The sequence below is a fragment of the Mizuhopecten yessoensis genome, unplaced genomic scaffold (assembly GCF_002113885.1).
Source record: "Mizuhopecten yessoensis strain PY_sf001 unplaced genomic scaffold, ASM211388v2 scaffold5547, whole genome shotgun sequence".
NCBI lineage: Eukaryota > Metazoa > Mollusca > Bivalvia > Pectinida > Pectinidae > Mizuhopecten > Mizuhopecten yessoensis.
The window spans coordinates 1,890,758-1,912,768 of NW_018406103.1; the positions used below are offsets into that span (position 1 = coordinate 1,890,758).

General features: G+C 35.8%; 2 protein-coding genes across 2 annotated transcripts; one reads left to right on the forward strand and one right to left on the reverse strand.

Moving 5' to 3' along the window:
• Positions 1-1,181: 1,181 nt before the first annotated feature.
• Positions 1,182-8,207, reverse strand: LOC110450929. Its single transcript, XM_021498742.1, has 8 exons — positions 8,142-8,207; positions 7,661-7,702; positions 6,554-6,685; positions 5,734-5,788; positions 4,956-5,042; positions 2,920-3,027; positions 1,925-1,962; positions 1,182-1,293 (listed from the first exon to the last, which is right to left on the reverse strand). The coding sequence occupies exons 1-8, from the start codon at positions 8,148-8,150 to the stop codon at positions 1,243-1,245; spliced, it is 522 nt and encodes a 173-aa protein (XP_021354417.1). The 5' UTR covers positions 8,151-8,207; the 3' UTR covers positions 1,182-1,242.
• Positions 8,208-10,006: 1,799 nt separating this feature from the next.
• LOC110450931 (E3 SUMO-protein ligase NSE2-like) lies at positions 10,007-19,946 on the forward strand. Its single transcript, XM_021498745.1, has 6 exons — positions 10,007-10,074; positions 12,946-13,118; positions 13,888-13,994; positions 15,744-15,891; positions 16,743-16,947; positions 18,107-19,946. The coding sequence occupies exons 2-6, from the start codon at positions 12,986-12,988 to the stop codon at positions 18,225-18,227; spliced, it is 714 nt and encodes a 237-aa protein (XP_021354420.1). The 5' UTR covers positions 10,007-10,074; positions 12,946-12,985; the 3' UTR covers positions 18,228-19,946.
• Positions 19,947-22,011: the final 2,065 nt, after the last annotated feature.

Sequence of the window (22,011 nt, forward strand, 5' to 3'; positions counted from 1 at the left end):
TACAATACTTATCCTTTAACCCTTTCACAACTGTAGATCATAATGGACTTATCCATATCAAAGCATGGTAGAGTTTATTAAAGTTACAAAGGAGTGAAAGGGTTAAAGTGGAGATTTATTTTTGGTGATCATGGCTGAACTTCCCGTGGAGTAGTTGCGGTGGCCAAGTAGTTAAGGCGTCGGGCATTCTGCTACCACTAGCCCTCCACGACTGGGTCGCGGGTTCAAGACCTACGTGGGGCGGGTACTAGCCGCTGGTCGGTGATTTTCTCTGGGAACTCCAGCTTTCCTCCACCACCAAAACCTGACACGTCTTTAAATTACCATAGCTGTTTATAGGACATAAAACACAAACAAACCAAACCAAATCCGGAGTCATTTGATTTCCAAACCTTCAGCCACACTGGATACTAGAATGCTTATAATGTCCTTCTGTCATACAGTAGCAGTAGGTGATGTTACTGTTAACTGATTCTATCATAGTTCACATTTTATTATCCTAATACGTACCCCCATTTAAGCTTATTGTTTAAGTGCTCTAGGCACAAATTATGGCGAATACGGTACTGTGAAACCTCCACCCAATTGACCATTAAAATCAGTTTTTGCTCAATGTGAATTTCACCCTTCACATGAAATTATTGTTGATAAAATATACTGTATACAAATATTTGTTTTCATGATAGATTTGCTCTCATTACAAAAGATAAAAAAAGGCAAAAGTTTCAATTACAGTTAAAAGTTCCTGCTATACAATGCTGCAAAACATGTTTTCATAAATATCCAAACAACTGTTTATTGGGAAGTTTTAAAAGTAAAATATATATTGAGGTCGGTCAAAATCAGTTAGCATGTTATGGAAGTTTGTTCTAAACATGCTTTATGGTATTACATTCTTTTTATAATCAAATTCACAACAAGGCTTGCCAAAGACAGTTTATAGCGCTTCACGGATGTTAGTTTTAAACATGTTTTAATGTATTAAATTCTTTCACCTGAAACTTATTTTAAGTTTATTCATCACAAGGATTCCTTGGCAATTAACTTTTTCACCCTTGAAGTTTCATAATGAACTATTCCAACCTTTGAATTGGAAGAGTTCAAATGTGTGTTCAGGGGTGAATGAGTATGTCCACCGGTGTATTGAATTGAATGGAAATAAATAATTATAAAACAATACAAACTGTACGAGGCATTTAATACATAAGATAGAGAAAAAAAGGACAATAATATCGAAATGTTTTAGCTGTCTGTCGTTTTTTCTGTCAGGGCTGGTTTTTCTGGCGTTTCTTTCTGAAATTAAATCAAACAAATCTTTTAATATTTTATGTTAAAATCTTTACAAACTTACTTTATCTAAATAAGCTCTCTCCAAGTTCAATGAACAAAACACAGACTAACCCTATATAGTTATAGAGTATCTATATAAGCATATAGGGGGTGGGAGTTAGTCTGTGCCTTGCTCCTGTAGGTGTATACAAATGTAGTCCATACAGATAATTTTAAGTAACACAACAGCTAATTCATGCCCTTTCAGTCAATAGCCAAAACTGTTATCCCTGTAGGCCTTGGGAAATAGTTCACCAGGTTGGTCCTAACACCTCGGGGGGGAAAACAGTTTTGACTATTGACTGAAAGGGCATGAATTAACTATACTGTTTACTGGGACATTTTTGCTGCAGTTTCATGTTCAATTTTTTTCACCCTCATTAGCATTACAGCGTGTATTAGTCGACAATATTTATATTTATTATAATCAAATGTGACTGGGCAAAAGTTTCCCAGTATACATATCGACATCAGTATACATATTGACAGGACCTTTCAACTAAGTGTAAAAGTTCCTTTCTGGAAGTGAAAACTAAAATATTCTTAAGGGTCTACTGAAAACTCTGCTGTCTTCCCTAATGTTACAAAAACTTACCTTTTCACTGGGATATATGTAGCCTTCAACTTGTTCTTCTGTAAAGAAACAAAAAAAAAGAACTGTAACATGGATCCCAAGATAGATACATTTCATGGGAAAGGCTATGTTTATTTACTGAGAGATACTAAAATTACTTCTGGGCCCAGTTGTTCAAAGGGCGATTAGCTTAATCTGTGTATCTTTAAAACACAACTATTAACCGAGTTACAACTTTCCAGATATCAAGTATTTAGTAGAGTCAATGTACTTGTAAAATTACAAGTTTTTACCTTGTATATTGACGAAATTATTAAAGGTTGCAAAATGTCGTTAAACAGTGATTAAGCTAACTATCTTTTGAACAACTGGGCCCTGATAGATAAGACCAATATGAGACAGCAGCAAGCTTATGGACAGTGAATTCTCCTTGATACTGTTTCCTACAGAATATACGTCCTTATATGACCTTAGATTTTGAAAGGACACTAAACCCTATACAACCAACAACCTATAAAAGATACTTTTTGTTAACTTCTATTAATCACAACAATATGGCAACTGTGTTAGAAATGATAATTATTTGAATTTGATCCCTTCAATAAAATACTTAATTTAAGAATATCAGAAAAAATAATAACTTAACTTCATTTTTTAAAAACATGGATGATCTCAATCTTAAAACAATATTGTGCTTTATTCCACATGTGCAATATAACAGGAGAGGTATAATGCATGGCCAGACCTGGGTTTTAACCAAGGACCTCCAAACTTTAGATGTATACTACATGTATAACCATTTGAGCTCACTGGTCACTGGCAGAAGACCCAGTCCAGTTCCACTTCACAAATATTAACTGATTAAAAGTATAATTAAGTCCTTCATTACTAGTCATTACTAGTCAAACCTGCTTTAGCAGCCACCACTTATAAATAGTTTATAAACTGTTGTCTTTGGTCACTTTCATCTCCCCAGACGAAAATCACTAAGTACGCAAATTATTGTAACAACTTACTTATGTTATTGAAGACCTTGGCTGATGCTTTATATGGTTCCCAGTAGTAGACATAGCCACCTACAGCAGCTCCGCTCACGGCCAGGACTGCTTTTATTATTTTTCCACCTGTGCACAAAGACATACTTTTATTACCTCCAACAAGAACATTTCACCACGAAAATGGAGTTACAAATTCTTATAATCATTTAAAGCCAATGTAAATTGAAGTTTTGTATTTTCAATGTTCACATTGGAATGCAACATGAGTGAGTTCAGCCCCAAATTTTTTATTTTTTTCATTTCTACGCTTTACATGTACCGTTAATAGTTGCGTATTGTGCACACTCGTGTATAGTGTGAAGGTACTTTTTGGGTGAAAAAAAGTGTTTTTTTTAAATAAAGATTTTTCCAGAAGCTGCAATAACGTAGCTTTCTGACGAGATATTTCTTTACATATTGCGTCATCTGAGGAGGCCTAGTACTAGACTCGTGGCACCAAACAGGAAGGTCACTAATGAAGGTTTACTAAATAAACACATTCACCAAAGTAATTAATTATGTAGGGAAAACATCACACAAGACCTAATCGTTAATTCGCACTAAGTGGCACTTGAAAAGATATTGCCTGTACTTCCCTAGCTTTGCTGGTCTATATTTGTTTAAAAAGATTACAAGGACAACAAAGAGGAGTTTTCCTAGGACACCAGTCATTAAAACGTTGTTTACAAAGAAATGGTGGTGTCTCTTTGTACAGCTGGGTAGACTAAGAGATTTACCATGAAGAAGAAAGCTGCCTTTCAGTGGAGATAATTTGTAATGCTTTTTTTTTAGCATAACATAACATTATGTAGCATGTTGTCATAATACAATGATGGTCTAGCTACTTCTAATGCAGCCATAACATGATGTAGCATGGTGTCATAATACAATCAGGCGTGTAGCTACCATGTAAGCCAATAAGCCCGGGCTTGCACATGATTTTGACAAGTATAGGTTTTCATGACATTATTTTTTCTTGCTGATACTATAAAGTGGAGTTTAAGTTTTGAATATATAGTATACATATGTAATTCCTCAGATATGATACAGTGTTAATAGTTAGTACAAAAATGTATGAAGTTTAGAAATGTCCATTGCATTAATTGACAGTTCCAGGCGGAACTAAACTGCTCGATTAAGAAAATTGAGAAACTCACGCCTGGCGCAAACGACTCCGAGTATGGCACAGTGGACACAGACAATCAATGTGTTTTTTTTATGAAAATATCAATTTGGGGCACGTTCGGCCCCTTTTGCCGGGGCACATTCGGCCACCCCGAATGCAACTGGTATTGTGCCAAGTGACGTCACTATTGATAACGTCACCCAATTGACCACAAAAATCATATTTTTACTTCACAAAAATTAAGTATTTTTTTCTTTGTATTCACTGATTTGTTCTGGACTTATTTTCCAACAGAATTGTAAATTGTCTTCTCTATCCTTCATGCCATACTTGCCCTGGGAGGGGCCGGATTTACCTCAGGGCGGGGCTCGTCCGGCCCCCAACTCTCTCGACCTTAAAAGTCCAATAGTTCCCAAAATATGGTCTTGTTTACGATTTGGTTATTAGTTTATGAAAGACAATACATTTCTTTTCTAAATGACATATATAAATATGCATTTCAACAGTATAGTACATGCCTTCCATAACGTCTTGAAAAAAGAAAAGGGGCCATGTTTGCCCTGGTCCCCCCTACAAATGTATTATACATGTGTAGGGGAGACCGGGGTAAGTCCGGCCCCTGTTTTAAAACTATATTATAAATTACAACATATCATTATCTCAGACATCAGGACGTGGGAAATGGCTCCTGAGACGTTCTAGAAAACAAAATTTTCATGGGGGAGAACCCCCAGACCCCCCTTACGGGAGGGGGAAGACCCACTCCCGTACCCTCCCCCTGCTCGCGCTTCGGGGGGGAGTGGGGGGGGGCTGCCTTCGGCAACCCCATGTCGGGGCTTACACATGGTAAAGGGACTAGCTACGCGCCTGACAATGATGGTCTAGCTACCTCTAATGCCAAGAAGTACTCCACTAGCAGCTCCTCCAGCTATGGACGCGGGACCATAAGGATCATCTTTGATCATCTCAACGGATGCTGAAGGAATAAAACAAATACCACTTCATGGAAGTGTTAATACATACCAGGTATGATACATATATAGTGTGTTAACTCATTCACCCCTGGAATTTCATAATAAACTATTCCAACCTTTGAATTGGAGAAGTTCAAATGCGTCTTCAGGGTTGAATGAGTTAATAACAACCCACATAAATTCTAAAGAAGATTTTCCCATCAAAGCCATGTATTTATTGTGAAATTTTATGTTCAAAACTTCAAATAAAATACATTGCCCATAGGTGGCTTTTGAAGTTGGATTTGTCCCCATGCTATAAATACCTATGCAGGTTTTAGCATATTCAATGTGACGCAGTAGATGACAACTGGTCAAGACGACCAAGTGCTGAAACACATTTCTTCATTAGTTTTCGGGCATTAATGACTTGTATATATTGAACAGAAGTTAATTTGTAAGCATTAATCATGCCAAATTATTTGAAAACGGTTCAATTAGACCCTATTAAATATAAAAGTATGAAAACTTTTTTCAATATGCATGTAGTGATTTTTTAAAACCAAATTGCAAACAAATTATGATGTTATTAAACCTCAAAATATATATTATATATGACTTTTTCAATAAAATTGCCCAACCCTATATAGCACCAGCCTAGATCAACGAGACATGTATAGGAACAAAAGTGAATTATACGAAAGAAAAAATTACTCATTGTGTGTGCATATCCTGTCTGTCCTATTTCAGTAGCACGCTGTCTTCCAGCCTGCAAATAATGTAAACAAATTAATGAAAATAATTAGTATCAATTACCACCTGATATTAAGATTTCCTATTTCTTCTTCCAGTCTGATGTAGATTTTCAATAAATGGAACAGCCTACAACAAATATCTGCTAGCTATTTCCGAAATTCTGATTATGATGTCATGATTTTCAGTCCAGATTCATGGTCTCATAACTCACAACTGATCATTTATGATATACATAAAATGGAGGTACCCAGTACAGAACTGTATATAAATCTATGTAATGTTAATGCCTTGATGAACTGGCATCCTTTAAGTAGAAATGATGCAAATTAGATTGACAAACTCCCAGGCGTGGTTGTTCAAAACATTAACTTAACATAGAACCTAAATTATATGAACAAAAATAATGAAATTCTTAATAAAACTACAGCTCTGAACAACAGCATAGCTCACCTATTTCAAGAAATAAAAAGAATTAATTAAGTCCAAAACAGGTCACTTTATTTTTTGGGTTTTCAGTGTATTTTATTTTTTCTGTTTTGAAAAATTCACTGATCATGAACTTTAGTTAAATGGACCCTTGAACTTTTGCCAAAAAATAACATTTACCTGCAAATTTGAAGGAAAATCTTTTTTTACAGATGAATAAAAACTTAAATAACATTAACTCATTCACCCCTGAATACACATTTGAACTCTTCCAATCCAAAGGTTGGAATAGTTCATTACGAAATTTCAGGGGTTAAATAAGTTAACATTGACTTTTAAAAGAACTACTTACCCTGACGTAAGTGAGCCCTGGAACCATAGCATGGGTGATTGGCGACACCCATCGCCTCAGTGTTGTTGTGATTGCACCGGCATCATCAACTTCCTCATATATCTTTGGTTTAGGATTACTATAAATCGGCAACTAAAAATAAAAAAGAAATAAATACAAACACAAACATTTCAAAAATTAATCTATTTTGCGCTACAGTACAATGGACACTATTCAATGTTGCTCATGAATATGATTGCTTAAATTATTTAGCCACTTCTGGACTTAAGTATCATCTGTAACTGTCTTTTACTAGCTTATCAACCAAGGAACATGAGGGGAAAACATTGCCTACCTAACAAGCTTTCTTTTCCAGCTATGCAGTATAATGGGACTTGCTTAACAAGTAAGCAACTTGAGTGTGGTTAGTGGCTCGTTTTGTGCCCCCTCACATGATACATCTGGTGACAGCGGTGGGATCTTAGGGTATCTACTATCTAGTAAGGTCTGTTTCCGGTGGCTATAGGGAAGGTGCATTTGTACACAGGAGGACCAACGAGGGAAGTAAAGTGTAGCAGGCATGGAAAATGACAGAAAAATACCCCCTCATAGACAAGCTATGTTTTCCAGTGATGTGGTATAACCCTTGGACAGGCTTACTATCTCAGCAACATTGGGATGGTCAGTGGCTAGATTGTGCCAGCTCACACTGGGTATATGTGATGCCATATATGGAACTTAATTAAAACAATTCTAAGGTTAAATGCTACCCTTTAAATAAATTTGTGCTAGAGGTATCGCTCTTACACTTTTTATTAGCATCAAAATTCCTTCAAATTTACATGGTAATATTTCTATATCAGATCATTCATCATTTTGCATGCTTTCAAATGTGACATTATAATTAATGTACATAATTTGTAACATGTCAGCAAGGAATAAGATAATCTGAATTTAATGTGAGCCATCACAAGCTTTTCGAAGTGAAACTGGACTGGGTCTGACACTGGTGAGCAGGTAGCTCAATTGGATAGAGCACCTGTCTAAAATTCGTAGATGCAGGGTTCGAATCCCGGTCTGGCAATGCATTTTTCTTTCCCGTTACACTTTATTTCAAGATCGAGTTACCTGTGATATTGGAATGCCTTTACTCTCCGATCTTGCTTCAACCTGGAAGGAAAAAGATCATATTTTCAATAGAGTTTCTTAAATATTACTTACCAAGGTTAAAATTCAATGTGGCCAAGTTATTATTATTGGNGGGGGGGCGACCTTACGGTGGCATTGATTTTCGTCTTGGAACATCAATTTGTGAAAACAATGATTGCTGTGTCTTTTATGTAAAGAAGTCCAATTATCTTATATTTGCCATAATGCACGAGTATGGTTGACAATGATTGAATTTGAAGCCAGCACAAGCTGCCAATGATGTAATTTCGGACTGAATCATATTCATTATTGAGATACTTGTCCGCCAAAGAACATTCAATAAAGGGATAAAAAAAATGTAAGATGCAGAATTATTTAAGTTAGAGATGAACAATATCCAAAGCACAATCAGAACATGTCAACATATAATAAAGGTTAAGTTTGCCGGCAAGTGTGTCACCTTCGCCATCTTGTCAGCTGCTCAAATACACAGTGACTATCGGCACGGTCTTGAAAATGAGCTACCCTATATCGGTTATCTCCCTTCCTTCTCACTATGCCTCATATCACCGATTTCTACAGAGAAATTAAATATGTAGATATTCTATCCCATCTCATCCTTTTTATGAATTTGTCCATATTTTCCATTTTCATTCTTTATTATAGGGCCTACATTTCTTCAATATATATTTCCAGTCGTTAGAAAATTATTGAAATTGAACTCTAACGTATCAACTCATTCATCCCTGAAATTTCTTTATCAACTATCTAGTCACCAGTTACCGCGCGTTATGTATTTCCGCGCAGCCATTTTATCAAGCTATATCTCGTAACTACGTGACATGCTGGACACAACACAAGGATATTTTAGATGTTTGGCCATCGTCTGTAAACTGACACAAAAATTACCGGCAGTTCGTCCGGAAAACATAAGAAATAATCACCGATTAAAAAACACGCATAAATATGCAGTTTTGCTTAATGCACTTTTTATCTTGCTCAAAATAAACCCATACCTGAAAAAACGGTGATATATTTCATTCATGAACCGGTCTTTTTTGTAGTCTGACAAACGTTCGAAAATGTCGTATGCAAATGAGGCCACATCTCCTCGCCGATTTTTTTCCACTTCCGAAGAGCCAAGGAAACATTCTTATATCGATAAACAGTGTTTTCAATAAAACGTAAACCTTGTAATGCAATGAACTTCCAATTTCAATTTTAAGCTGATCTTTTTCGGCTTTAACATGAGACGCACATGTGAAGGGTGGAAGAAATACCTGTCAACTAATTAACTAACTAATATCACAACAATTCACTCTTGATGGCCCGGATGTTAGTGCGCGGGTGTCTTATTGTGGGAGGAAACAGGAATACCCGGAGAAAACCAACGCTTTTATGATTTTATTTAAAAAAAATACACACACTATAATATTTTATGAATAGATTTTTTTTTCGATTATGTTACAATTCTACGTACAGGGTCTATATGTGAAATGGATCTATTTATCTTATGGACACGCGTATTACATGTAACTGATTTGTAAGAGAGTTAACGTCCTCAAGGATACAGAGAATCATCCTCGATATCTAGGGCTATGCTCCCTTTCACTCTCTGCACCCCTGGAATATGTCATTGCAAAATTGAAGGCTTGAGTGTTCGCCACCTTGTGGTTCAGATACGGAAACTAGTTTGATCCTTTGATGTATACCAACAAAGGAATCTCGCTGTCGCGAAACCGACGATAAAAGTGACTGGCTTTGCGAACGGGTGTCGCTGAATCCTCTGTAATGTTCAAAGGACAGGTATCAGCTTATATTAACGATTGGTCAAGGTCGTACCTGAGACCAATCAAATAGCTAGCCGAGTGCCTTCAATTTTACAAGTGAGGTCATGATTTTATTTCTATCCTCCCTAAAGTGACTTTCTCTCTTTTAGTTGTTTAAAATTGAGTTTTCTCGCCTTTTTTCGTGTGAATGTCCCGCCCAGCCAACTAAACTACAAAAATGATCAAAGTAATGCATTTATTTGCTCAAGGACAAAAATATCAGGGATGGCCAAACTTACCCCGGGTCCGAGCTTGCCCCGGTCTACAACTTTATATGTCTCTGTTGTAATTGGGGGAATACTTACAAAATATTTAAATTTTAAGACAATTTAATTGTGCTCTTTTTGTTTTTCTTTTCCCTTATATACTAACATGTATGGTTTAAGATTAACACTTCTGGTTTTATACATCCTTGGTTGTAAATTAACGCTGGGGTTGATAACCGTGCTGATAAACACTAACAAAAAGGTGAGATGACGAGTTACTTCCCATGTACGGAAATCTTTGACAGAAAGGCGGGAGTTACCGATGTCAAACCTGAAAGTAACAAGAAGGATAAAGAAGGTTTGTATGTTATGGTTTAACGGACAATTAGCAGAATGATTTTATCTTAAGGCCATTCTTGTAAACAAAGATGACCAAAAGAGTTAATAAGAAATGAATGTGATGTGATAATGGTTAAAATTTTCTTTCAAAATAAGCAGTTTTGTAATCGTATATCACAAGAATGTTACTATTTATAATTAGTAAACCTATTTGTTGATGATGTTGTTTTTATCTGAGAAGTGAGACAATTTATCCAAGGAATTTTGACAAAAAATAGACATAAGCATCATTCAGTTTTTGTGCACAAATATATGCAAAATTACCTGATTGTATTATTTATAATACGAAATCACTGAGGTGAATCATCGAAATCACTACTGATCAGTACAGTAAGGTGAATAGTGAAAAAGATCCGGGAGTTCACATCGACGAAAAACTAAATTTTTCCATAAACGTCCAAAAAAGCGACCAGCAAAGCAAACCAAATTGCAGGAATAGTATTCAGAAGTTTTACATATATGAGCCCAACCATATTTGTAACACTCTACAAAGCTCTTATACGGCCCCACCTCAAATACGCTTCAACGATATGGTCGCCCCTGTATACCAAGGACAAAATTACAATTGAAAAAGTCCAGCGAAGAGCAACGAAAAGAGTACCAACACTTACTAACAAATCATACGCTGAACGTTTAAGAATACTCGGTCTTGATCTACCAACCCTAGAATACAGGAGAGAGAGAGAGAGCAGACATGGTCAAAATGTACAGAATCCTTAATAACATCAACAAACTTTATAAGGATAAACTATTCCTACACTGCGAATACAGATCTACAAGGGGACACTCCAAGAAGCTGTTTAAAAGGCGCTACAAAAAACTCTCACAGGAAACTTCTTTAGCAACCGCATCACTAAACCGTGGAACTCGTTGCCTGAGGGAGTGGTCTCAATACCGAGCCTAAACTGCTTCAAGGAAAGACTAAATAAGTTCTGGAGAAATCACCCGAGGAAATTTAACCCCTCATTTTGGTATTAAGACTGGATCTACCATTCCAATACCATACTTTACATCAAGTGACTCAACTAAAAACATATGGTGTTTGGGGTGTTTTTTATGCAAACTCCACAACGGAAGGGGCTCAACCCTTCTATCTACATGTATGTGAACAAACAAGTGGAATTGTTTTTAAAATTTTAAATCCCATTATTACTATAGACATCGCTACACTATTATGATTAAGGAAATAATAAGTGCGAAACCGGAAAAGTAAGTCGCGAGTGAACGAAATAATAATGATGCATCACCACAAGCTTGAACTAGCTTTCAACGATGCCACATCAGCAATTCAGCAATAGGATTATGTTGCAAGAATGACACCCTTATATATGTTCATAATTAGTCCGCTAAAACTGACCATAATCGCAGGCTAAAAAAATCTGATCGGTCGCTGTTAAACAGGCGACCGATCATGAAGAATTATTGAGCCTGCGATTATGGTCAGTTTGAGCGGACTAGCTAGTTCATAATGTTTCAAAGACCTTAATATGTTTTCTTTTTACTTTATTCCCCATTTCAGTTATGCAATTATTCTGTACATATGAATTAGAACGAATATTCATACCCTGCCTATTCTCTGCTCTATCAGAATTCGTTCGTCCGTCGTCCACAGCTACGTTATGGCAGCTACATATGAATGTGTCCAACCAGTTGGATGTTACATATCATAAAACAACAACTTCACACATGTATAGTGCCCTCATCTGTATTTGATCATTTACACACTGGAAGAGGTTTAAAATGTAAAGTATATTATAGAATAATTTGTGATTTTTTCCAGCTCTAAAAAATATTGTATTTTTAAAGTTTTGTCAGACTATGAATACATGTTTAGTGGTAAAGAATATTGGCATTTCTTATGTAAAAGATAAGTGGAAAAGTTGAAATATAACAAGGTAACATGATCACACTAATTATAAAGATAATAACTAACTAAGACTTTATGCAAATCATACCTGAATAATTGATTCATTTCCACTCAAATATATTCTCATGATCACATGAATAAAAAGTATGTAATTAAGATCACATCAGTGCTCTTGTTTGCCTAGTTTAACAGCCAAATACAGCCTGCCTCCCCTAACTGAATAAATGCTTTATTTTCCCAAAATGAAGAAAGAATGAGCAAATTCTTCCCATTTTCAATAAAAATAATGCTATATTTTCCTAATTTATGTTGGAACAGTCTGTTGTAAAAACTCTGCAAATATACCAAATATACCAAATAAGCTGATTTTGGTGGAAGACTCCCAATTATGTACCCCAGTAACTCTAGCCCAAGTTTCCTCTGGCCCTAACACCAGACTTTTTGACATATATATGTCTAGTGTGGGGCCAAAGTGCACTGCTATATGTAAACGTGGAATTCTCTGACAGTCTGGTGTTAGGGCCAGAGGAAACTCGAGCTACAGCTGCAACTCTTGATATTTTTACAATCAGTGATTTTGCTAAATCCTAGCTTCTATATTTTGTGATCTAATGACTTCCATGAAAGAACAATGCTTTTAGTTTTGAGCTTGCAGAATCTCCCTCAAAGGTCTCTGATTTCAAGAATTATTTTTCTTGCATATTATGGATCAGCGATATATTTGTTAACTAGATTTAGTGCCCAGTGTTTGTTCCAGGTTTGAAAAGAACTGATTGGTGTTATGTACCACAATTGTACATAATTTCCTACTCTGAAGGAAACACTGCAGGTAGCCCTTCTCCAATTGCTAATAAATGCACAATTTCAGAAACTACGAAACTACAGCAAAACAAAAAATCATAATTGTTTATTACGTGAAGGGTTGACTGTCCTTATAATTAATTTTAAGATTTGATATTACAGGATTGTTTTGTGAATAAAGAACCAAACACTCTACCTAGCCATGTCTTCGGGAGCCACACATTTTGGTGTCGTTGACCAAGCAATAAAGTCGATGAAAACCGTTGAGGAGTATATTGACGTTGGTATGGAAACAACGATAGATGTTGTACAAGACTTGGTGGAAAATGATAAAGGTATTTGGTTTGAACAACGTGTCTTTAAGCCTAAACAAATAATACCTGTGTTTCCGCTAACATGCCAGAAAAAAATAGGGTAGGTAGGTCGGAAATTCTTTTTATTTTTAAATAGTTTTTACTAAGGCTATATAGAGATAGAAACCTGACTTTAATAGTCCTTCCTTGAAAATGGCCAAAATCTTCAGGGTAGGCACAAAAACATTGGGTCGGTCGGGTTAGCGGAAACACATGTATTCTTTTTTTAAGCCTTAGGTGTGAGAAATTTGAAATTATTTTACTTAGCCATATTATCAGGTTTTAATTAAACCGGCCTGCTAATATGTTGTGTGCATCCTAATTGTCAGTAATTTGAAATTTAATTGAAGTGTTACTCGTCCTATCAAAAGTCCAAAGATTAACTTATGTCTATATATAAATATATACCGTTTGAAAGGCTATAGTTCTAGATCCTGTTTTACTTAAATGATTTAGTTATCTGAAAAGTCTTTTCTCTGTTGTTTTCTTTTTGTACTAATGATTTGCGAACTTGGACAAAAGGATAATTTAAACACTATTTCCCATGGAGAACGGGACCGAATTTTGGCTCAAAATTGGACAAAGAAATCATTTTCTGATTGAAAAAAAATTGAGGACAATTTGAAACACACATTCTAATTGGGATATGAATAAAATATATACAATTCTTTTTTTAGTATACATGTAATACAGTACCAAAAAAAGCATATGAAATTTAATGTAATACAGTGTGATTTTGTGTGTAATCAAGAAAATGAGGCTGGAGTGTCGGAGCTTGAGTCCGTAATGAAAAGTTATATCAAGATGGAGTCAGATCTACACAGATTCCTAGAAGCAGTCAACCAGGTCAAACAAAAGGTGAGTTCTCTCTTCTCTCAGAATACTTTACATATATGAGGGCTTCAATCTGAAAATTTGTTTTAAAATATAAAGCATCTTATGCAAAAGGTAATTTTAAAGGTATACATTTATAGTCTGTTTCAAATTAAAGTACCCCTGAGGAGGATGCAGGGGTTGACCAGGTCAAATAAAAGGTGAGACTTCTATATACTAATCTAATATAGGAGTTCTTTCCTCTGTCAACTTATTCCGTCTTTGCGTATTGCAGAGTTATCTTCTCTTGTGAGCAGGTATTGATTGTTACGTCATTGGTTTGTGTGAGAAAATTACGTTCGTTTCTCAAAAATTGATGACGTTACTCTCACAAACCAATGCCGTAACAATCAATACCTGCTCAAAAAGAGCAGATAACTCTGCAATGCGAAAAGACGGAATATTATCTACATATATATTTTGACATAAATCTAGACATCTTATTAAAACATTAATATATTATGCTAAGGTTTATAAGTTACAGTCTGTTTCAAAGTTTCAGTCATTAGTTAATATTTAGTATTAATATAACTTCCATATTATTACAGTTATCAATATGTATTCATTTTAATGGAAAACTGTGGTTCCTATAGAGCTGGATTTTTTGGGCTTAACGCCTCACAACAGCCAGGGTCGTATGAAGATTGATGCCTCACTAGCCATGTACACTGCTTAAAAGAAAGAGTAGGAAAATGAGAAAAGGAAAAACACAGATCCCAAGCAGTGCAATGGGAGCAATAGATCAATTATGGTGTTTTTTTTCGAAGTTCCTTAAACAGAAAACATAGAAGGAAATCCCCTTGGGTCTGATATTAGTCTTACGATTACATGCATAGGGATTATAATATTGTAATACAGTCAAACTTTGATGCTTCAAAATTTACTTGACCATTGGGAAACATTTGAAACATCAATACCTTGTCTTAAGAATGTTTAACTTCTTGGAGATCCTGTATAAACTGCATAAGACTCGCTGTAAGTTTTAAGTGACAGAACACAAGGCAAGATATTCAATTTGAAATATATAAATATTGGATTTAATGTAATTCGAAAAATATGTTTTATATACGGTAGTTTGCATGTTTAGATGTTAAACTGACCCAGGGACATCTCAATGTTCTCATACAGGTACATGTATTATTAGTTGTGATTTTCAACGTTTAAGTAATAATCAGACCTTGGTTGTAGTTTGAAACAGTGAAAAATTCAACTCATTAAAAGTTTGATTCATGAATGGAATTATCAGTAATATCATATAAGTAAAAAAATCTGGATTTTGTCGAAGGTGAGACACATCGAGAAGTTTGAATTTTCTAAGTTTGATTTATGGAAGTTTGACTGCATAGATAGAAAATGATTAAATTGTTTTATTTTATTAAAAAAGACTTACTTGAATAGTAAAGAATTTGTCTGCTGGATAACTGAAATACGCGTTAGTGAAGCGGACGTAAAACCTATCAATCAATCAATCAATCAATCAATAGTTAAGAGAAAGGGTGACAAAAACAGATATTACACAGATTAGGTGACAGAGATGTTGTGCTATCCAAGTAAAAATTAACCCATTCACCTCTGAAAACATATTTGAACTCAAAGGTTGGAATAGTTCATTATGAAGTTTCTAGGGTGAATGAGTTAAAAATCAAATTGCCTTAAGGATATATGCTACCTTAATTACTGTGACATTCCTTGTCAAATCAGGGGTGAATAAGTTAAGAGTTGTTTCCCTTTAAGACATCCAAGTCACGGGAGCGTTTGGATTTGGAGAGCCTGCTAGATAAGACATTAGAGGAACTGCCAGAGGGCAACGTGGAGCTGCTTTGTCACGACCATGAAAAGTTTAAAGACTTCAAGGAGAGGATATTAGAAATTCAGCATCCAGGTAAACACTTACAATCAATTTCTACCAGTAATTGTGGTTACATACCAGCTGTAACATGGTAAGGATGAAAGACCAAGGTTGAAAATACATAAATTTTATAAATTTGTATTGGATCAAAATTAATGTTTTCGCTTGCTTCAACACATTGACATATAATTTTTTGATACATATAAATGTATAATTTGTATATTAAGGTAAATTTAGCATGTTATTGATATTTTTACAATTTATGTATGATGCAGTTAAATCTCAACCCAATATTTGTCCAGAATCAGGTTGAAGCAAAAATCTGATTCCGAGGATTGAAATTTCTGTCTACGTTGCACAGGGGGTTGATTCTCATGGTTTTCCTGTCTGCTATTTTGACAAATCAGTATTTGAATGCAGAATCACATTATGACTGAGTTATTTGAGTATGACATATCATATGCATTGTTGTATAATTCATGCTGTCTTGATCAAGGGCTTGGTTTGGTTTGTTTGTGCTTTACGTCCTTTTAATGGCTATGGTGTTTTAAGGATGTGCCAGGTTTGGTGGTGAAGGAAATTTTGAGTTCCCGGGAAGAAACCCCACTGACCTGCGGCCAGTACCTGGAGACTGCCCAATGTAGGCTTCGAATGCGTGACCAAGTGGTGGATGGCTAGTGATCGTATATGGTCAGACACCTTAACCACTTACCCACTGCAGCACCAGTTAGACAGAATTATCGAGCACCATATAAAAATGCTGATATTCCTGTCCATAGACAAGAACAAAAACACACCAGAGGCACTTTTTTTACTGAACTTTAGCAAAATCTATGTAAGACAGAAAAGAGTTAAATGTATGTAAATTTGTCTTGTTTGTACAGACGATGAGTCTACACCAGCACCGTCCATGCCTGGGTCATCAGGTACAGCCGATGATGATGTTGCCATGACACAGCCGGAGATCAACACACGCTGTCCATATACGGGAATGGAGATGAAAAACCCTGTGAAAAACAAAGTCTGTGGTCACAAGTATGACAAGGAGGGCATAATGCAGCACATCAAAAACAAGGGGAAACGTGCCAAGTAAGATATTATGTGTCCTCTTCTAATGAAGGGAGACATATTGTATTAGTACTGGTTCTTCTAATCGCAACTTGGCAGGGCCATAAATTTTAAACCGTTAAAGATATCTTGATGAAACTTTAGATTCATTAATTGATACCAAATTGTATAAGTTCCCTATGAGTAGTGGTTGAACGTGATTTTTATCTAAACCCGAGTCAGTTAATTTCAAAATTGTAACCGTCAACAAACAGCTGAATGTTTTTTCACAAATTTAAAATTAATTTACAAGAGTCACTGTCTGAATGAGATAATTCTGGTTTTGTTGTATAAGATTCTTTGGTTTTATAATTAAATCAAATTAATGTTTATTTCCATGCAATGCATGTACTTACTGTGTTGCTACATTTCTTGTCCAAGGTAATTAAACAGCAGCATTGTAAATTCAATACGAGATAAATGTGTGTCATATACATGTACCCTTGAAGTTTAGACTTTAACTCATTAACCCCTACATATTTAAACTGGACTTGCCCAGTCTTTGATTTGGTGGTAAGGTTCAAATGTGACTTTAGGGGTGAACGGGTTAAGGATCCCGCTGCAGGCAAAACACTAGAGAATTCCACTTTAGGTTTTCATGAATAGAGTAACCTCCCCTATATTCGATTACGATATAAGTGTAGAGGGATGTGGCTAGGGTACTGCCACTGTCAGGTAGCTCAGGTGGTTAGAGCGACTGTACAATGATCGGTGGTCCTGGGTTGGAATCCTTGTCTGGCCCTGTAGCAATTTCACGCTTCCAACACTTTTGCTGTATTTTGTTCTTCATTTCATTGTTATTATTCATAAACATTTTGATGCTTTTCTTTTTAGGAATGATTTATCAAAGCTTTAGTCATGCAAGTTTCTAATGCATAGTTAAATTTTTCAGTNAGTTGAATTTTTTAGCAGTGGTACGGGGATCGTTAACAAATTTCAGCAGTGGTACGGGGATCGTTAACAAATTTCAGTAGTGGTACGGGGATCCTTAACAAATTTCAGTAGTGGTACAGGGATCGTTAACAAATTTCAGAAGTGGTACGGGGATCGTTAACAAACTTCAGCAGTGGTACGGGGATCCTTAAAAGTGACGAAGTGTTGAACTTGTAAATGTTACACACAGATTAATGGTATGTTCCAGGTGTCCCATCAATGGCTGTGGTAATACGAAGGCCTTAGAGGTCAGCTGTCTAGAGGAAGACCGAGAACTCAAACGCTTCATCGAACGTAAACAAAGAGGAAAACGCTCACAGCGGACTTAGTATCAGAGCTACATGAAGTGAACGTGAATCAGTTTTAAATATTTGTGTTATAACAATGAACCTTTGCCAGGTTTAAATCATGTGACCTTTACTAGTTTTAAATATTTTTGTTCTAACAACAAACCTTCGATCAACTTGGATCAGAGTTTGGACAGATGATAAAAAGCAGGCTATGCTAGGACGTATACAAAGAGGCAAATTCTCAGAGCGGACTAAGTGTCTGGGTCAAATCATGTGACCTTTACCTGTTTTAAATATTTTTGTTATAACAATGAACCCTTCAATCAACTTGGATACATAATAAGCATTTTGGACAAATGTTTATTTCATTTCATGATAGAACTCAATATACTACTAGATGTTAATGATCTTTACTTATGATTTTGTTCTCATGAGTGTATATTTACCACCGTATGGCGTTGCCACTATAATACCCAACCAAATCAGTTGGCATTCATAAAAGGCTAAGAGTGATAACATTTTCCATGAGATGAACAGATTCCAAAAATGGTAAATATATATAAATTCCAACAAATACAAATCCAACATGAAGCGCTTCATTGCATTTGCCTTTCTCCACTCTCCTAGGAATGCTGTCGTGTCAAAGGGGCTGTGTATATGTAGTATCGGGGTATTTAGAATTTCGATTTCTCAAAATGTTCCAAACAAAAATTTGTTTAGACTTTGATTTCAATTTTATGCTTAAATTTTTATCCTTTGACAGAAATAAGTGTTTCTTTTAATGTGTCATTTTGTTTTATGTATTATTTTTTCTTCTGACAAATGAAATATGACATTAAAAGGAATGCAGTGTAACGTATTGGCTGTAATTAGTGCCCCGCCCCCTTTTTGGGGCTTATTGAATGATGTTAACGCCCCCTTTCCCACACACTCTATTTGGGCCCTCTTTAGTTAACCTTTGCATGGTTTATATCAGACACTACAGTCTTGCAATCTGATTACGGCAAATATGGTGCTAATCTTCTTTGTAGATGTTTAAGAAACTTGAACAAATGACTGGTACCTTGTGCAATTGCCGATTGTTTTTAGTTCCACTGTTTTTATTGGAGTTATTCCCCTTTTCTGATTTTTTATGAGGGATCGGGTATACAAGTAAGTCTGTGAGTGACAGTTCTAGTTGCTGACGTTTTGAGGAGGAAATTGAAGATGTATTGAATGAGAAAGGGAGAGAGGACTTGAGATGGATTATAAAGTTGTATGGAGAGAAAATTGAAGATGTATTGAATGAGAAAGGGAGACAGAACTTGTGATGGATTAAGAGAAGATTTAAGATGAGGGAGAAAAAGGGAGAGAATGAAAGTTTTGTGGAGAATATTGAACATAATTATATTAAATAAGAAAGGGAGAGGTCTTGAGATTGACTACAATTGTACTTTAACTCGGGTGACTGTTAAGGCCAAAGGGCCTCTTGTTAAGTTGCCAAACACTCAGTAAGCCTTAACAAATTAAGAATCTTTCCCCATCTCACCTTGGGGTGTTGGGTTGAAAGACTTTCTTCATCTCAACCCAAAGGGGTTAAATGATTCTATTAATACAAGTTGAATTGCATGTATATGTCAAACTGTAATGTTACCAAAATTTAGTCGTGAATTGAGAGTTTGTACTACATGTGCTTGCCAGTGATATACCAGTATGTCTTGTATAATATGTGCAGATGTTATGGGTGAAATAAAAGATTGAGAAAATGGTAAAGATAAATTAAGTTTGTGTTATTTATTACCAATGTACCACCTACTCAGTGCTGGACACCAGTCATTTTGTTCAATTTCCTTCTGGTGAACTACAATGTTTGTGCGACTCTTAAGGTCATATGACGACGGCATCCACCGATGACTGGACATCACCAAAGTACCATCTCACTAAACGTCACAGCTTTGACACAGCAGCGTGACCAGGGCTTTTTGTTTTGTTAATTTTGGAAGGGGCCTTTTAGATTTTGTCTTGTTTTGGGGAAAAAAATACCAATTAGAAAGGGAATTTTCAGGAGTAAACTGCAAATTTTGGAAATAAGTCATACATATGAAATAGTTTCCACTGGGAATAGGGCCCATTAGCAGACCCAAGAATTCCCTGATGACACTCCACCTGGTCACATGTAACGGTTTAACAAAAAGAAATATTAGGATATCAGTTGATGGGTATCAGAGGTGTAGGGTGGTCGTGTGGCGCAGTGGATATAGGACTTGCCTTTCACCAAGGTAGGCGGGGTCTGATTCCCGGAATGTACATGAAAAGGTATGAGGTCACCTGCCCGATCACGTCAGATTTCTCTGGGTACTCCGGTTTCCTCCCACATTAAGAGTTGGACCCCTCACGGGCACTAACATCCGGGCCAACAAGAGTGATTTATATAAGTCAAAATAACTTGTTCCATAATTGTTGTAAAATAAAGAAAGTTGACATAGTTGATATCTATGATTATACCTACCGATAATACATTTACAGTATCTAAGCCGAGTCTTCAAAATCTGATAATAGATTAACAACTTCAATTTTTTATTTTTTAGAATTATCTGAAAATTTACAAATATTTCTGTCTCCTGCCCATAACGTCGAGTACCGAAGCGAAATCAACCGTGGGTATCTGACAATGTGTCCATAATTGATCATGCTGAATCTCTGAAGATACAGTTTAAGTTTTGAATTAAACGTCTTTCAACATAGACCTGATATAAGTTCTGCATTAAGCTGTCTATGGGGCTTTGGTGTCATACAGCAGGTTCTCCAGTATTTTCGATACCCCAGGGGTTACGCTCACTTCGCTCTCTGTACCCAATCCTCGATATCCAGGGGTTACCCTCACTTCGCTCTCTGCACCTCAGGAATATGTCGTAGCAAAATTGAAGGCACATGGCTAGCTATTTGATTGGTCTCGGGTAAAAAAACCTGACCAATCACTAGGCTGATACCTGTCCTTTAAAGATCAAAGAGGAGCGACGCCCAACTTCAAAGCCAGTAAGTTTTACCGTAACGCGACCGCAAGATTCTTTTGATGTACATTATAGGATCAAAATAGTCTTCTTGTCTCATCAACAAGGTGGCAAAAACTGAGCCTTCGATTTTGCTATAACATATTGAGTATGCCGGTCATGCAGTATACGTAAACAGTTTCTATCACAAAGTCATATATACTGATTGTCATGAGTTACTTTATTTCTCGTTGTTTCATATTTAATTCAAACGAGTACAAAAGTTCAAAATTACTACAAAATCAATATTTGTACCTGGTAACACATTATATAAAATATATTCATGAAAGAATGTAAAATATATATCTCACAAAAAAATCCCTGATTTACATAATAAATAATTATTATGAAGAATGCGTTTGATCAATATAGGTTAATTGCACACTTCAGTATTTTTTTAATTTACAGTAATCATAATTATGATAATATTCCACATTTCTTAATTGCAAATCGGACATATAATAACAGTAAATTTTGGCTAGAGTGAACCTTGAGTTGCTTACACACAATATTTTCTCACGATATTAGCACTCCACATTGGCCAAGCTACTAAGTATAATCTTTGAGCATTCGCTTCTGTATAGCGGTTGTATTTCGCGAGGGGTTTTAATTTCGCTATATTCACGCTTTGACTTATATCCGTGAAAATTTTAAACACCAGGTAAATTATCGAAAAATGTTAACCACTTTTACGGACCTTATCACAACATGTTGAAAATACTTATAACCCAACGGCCAACGCTGTTATGCAAGATTAAATAAACTCAAATCAGATTATCACTGGACAACTGCAG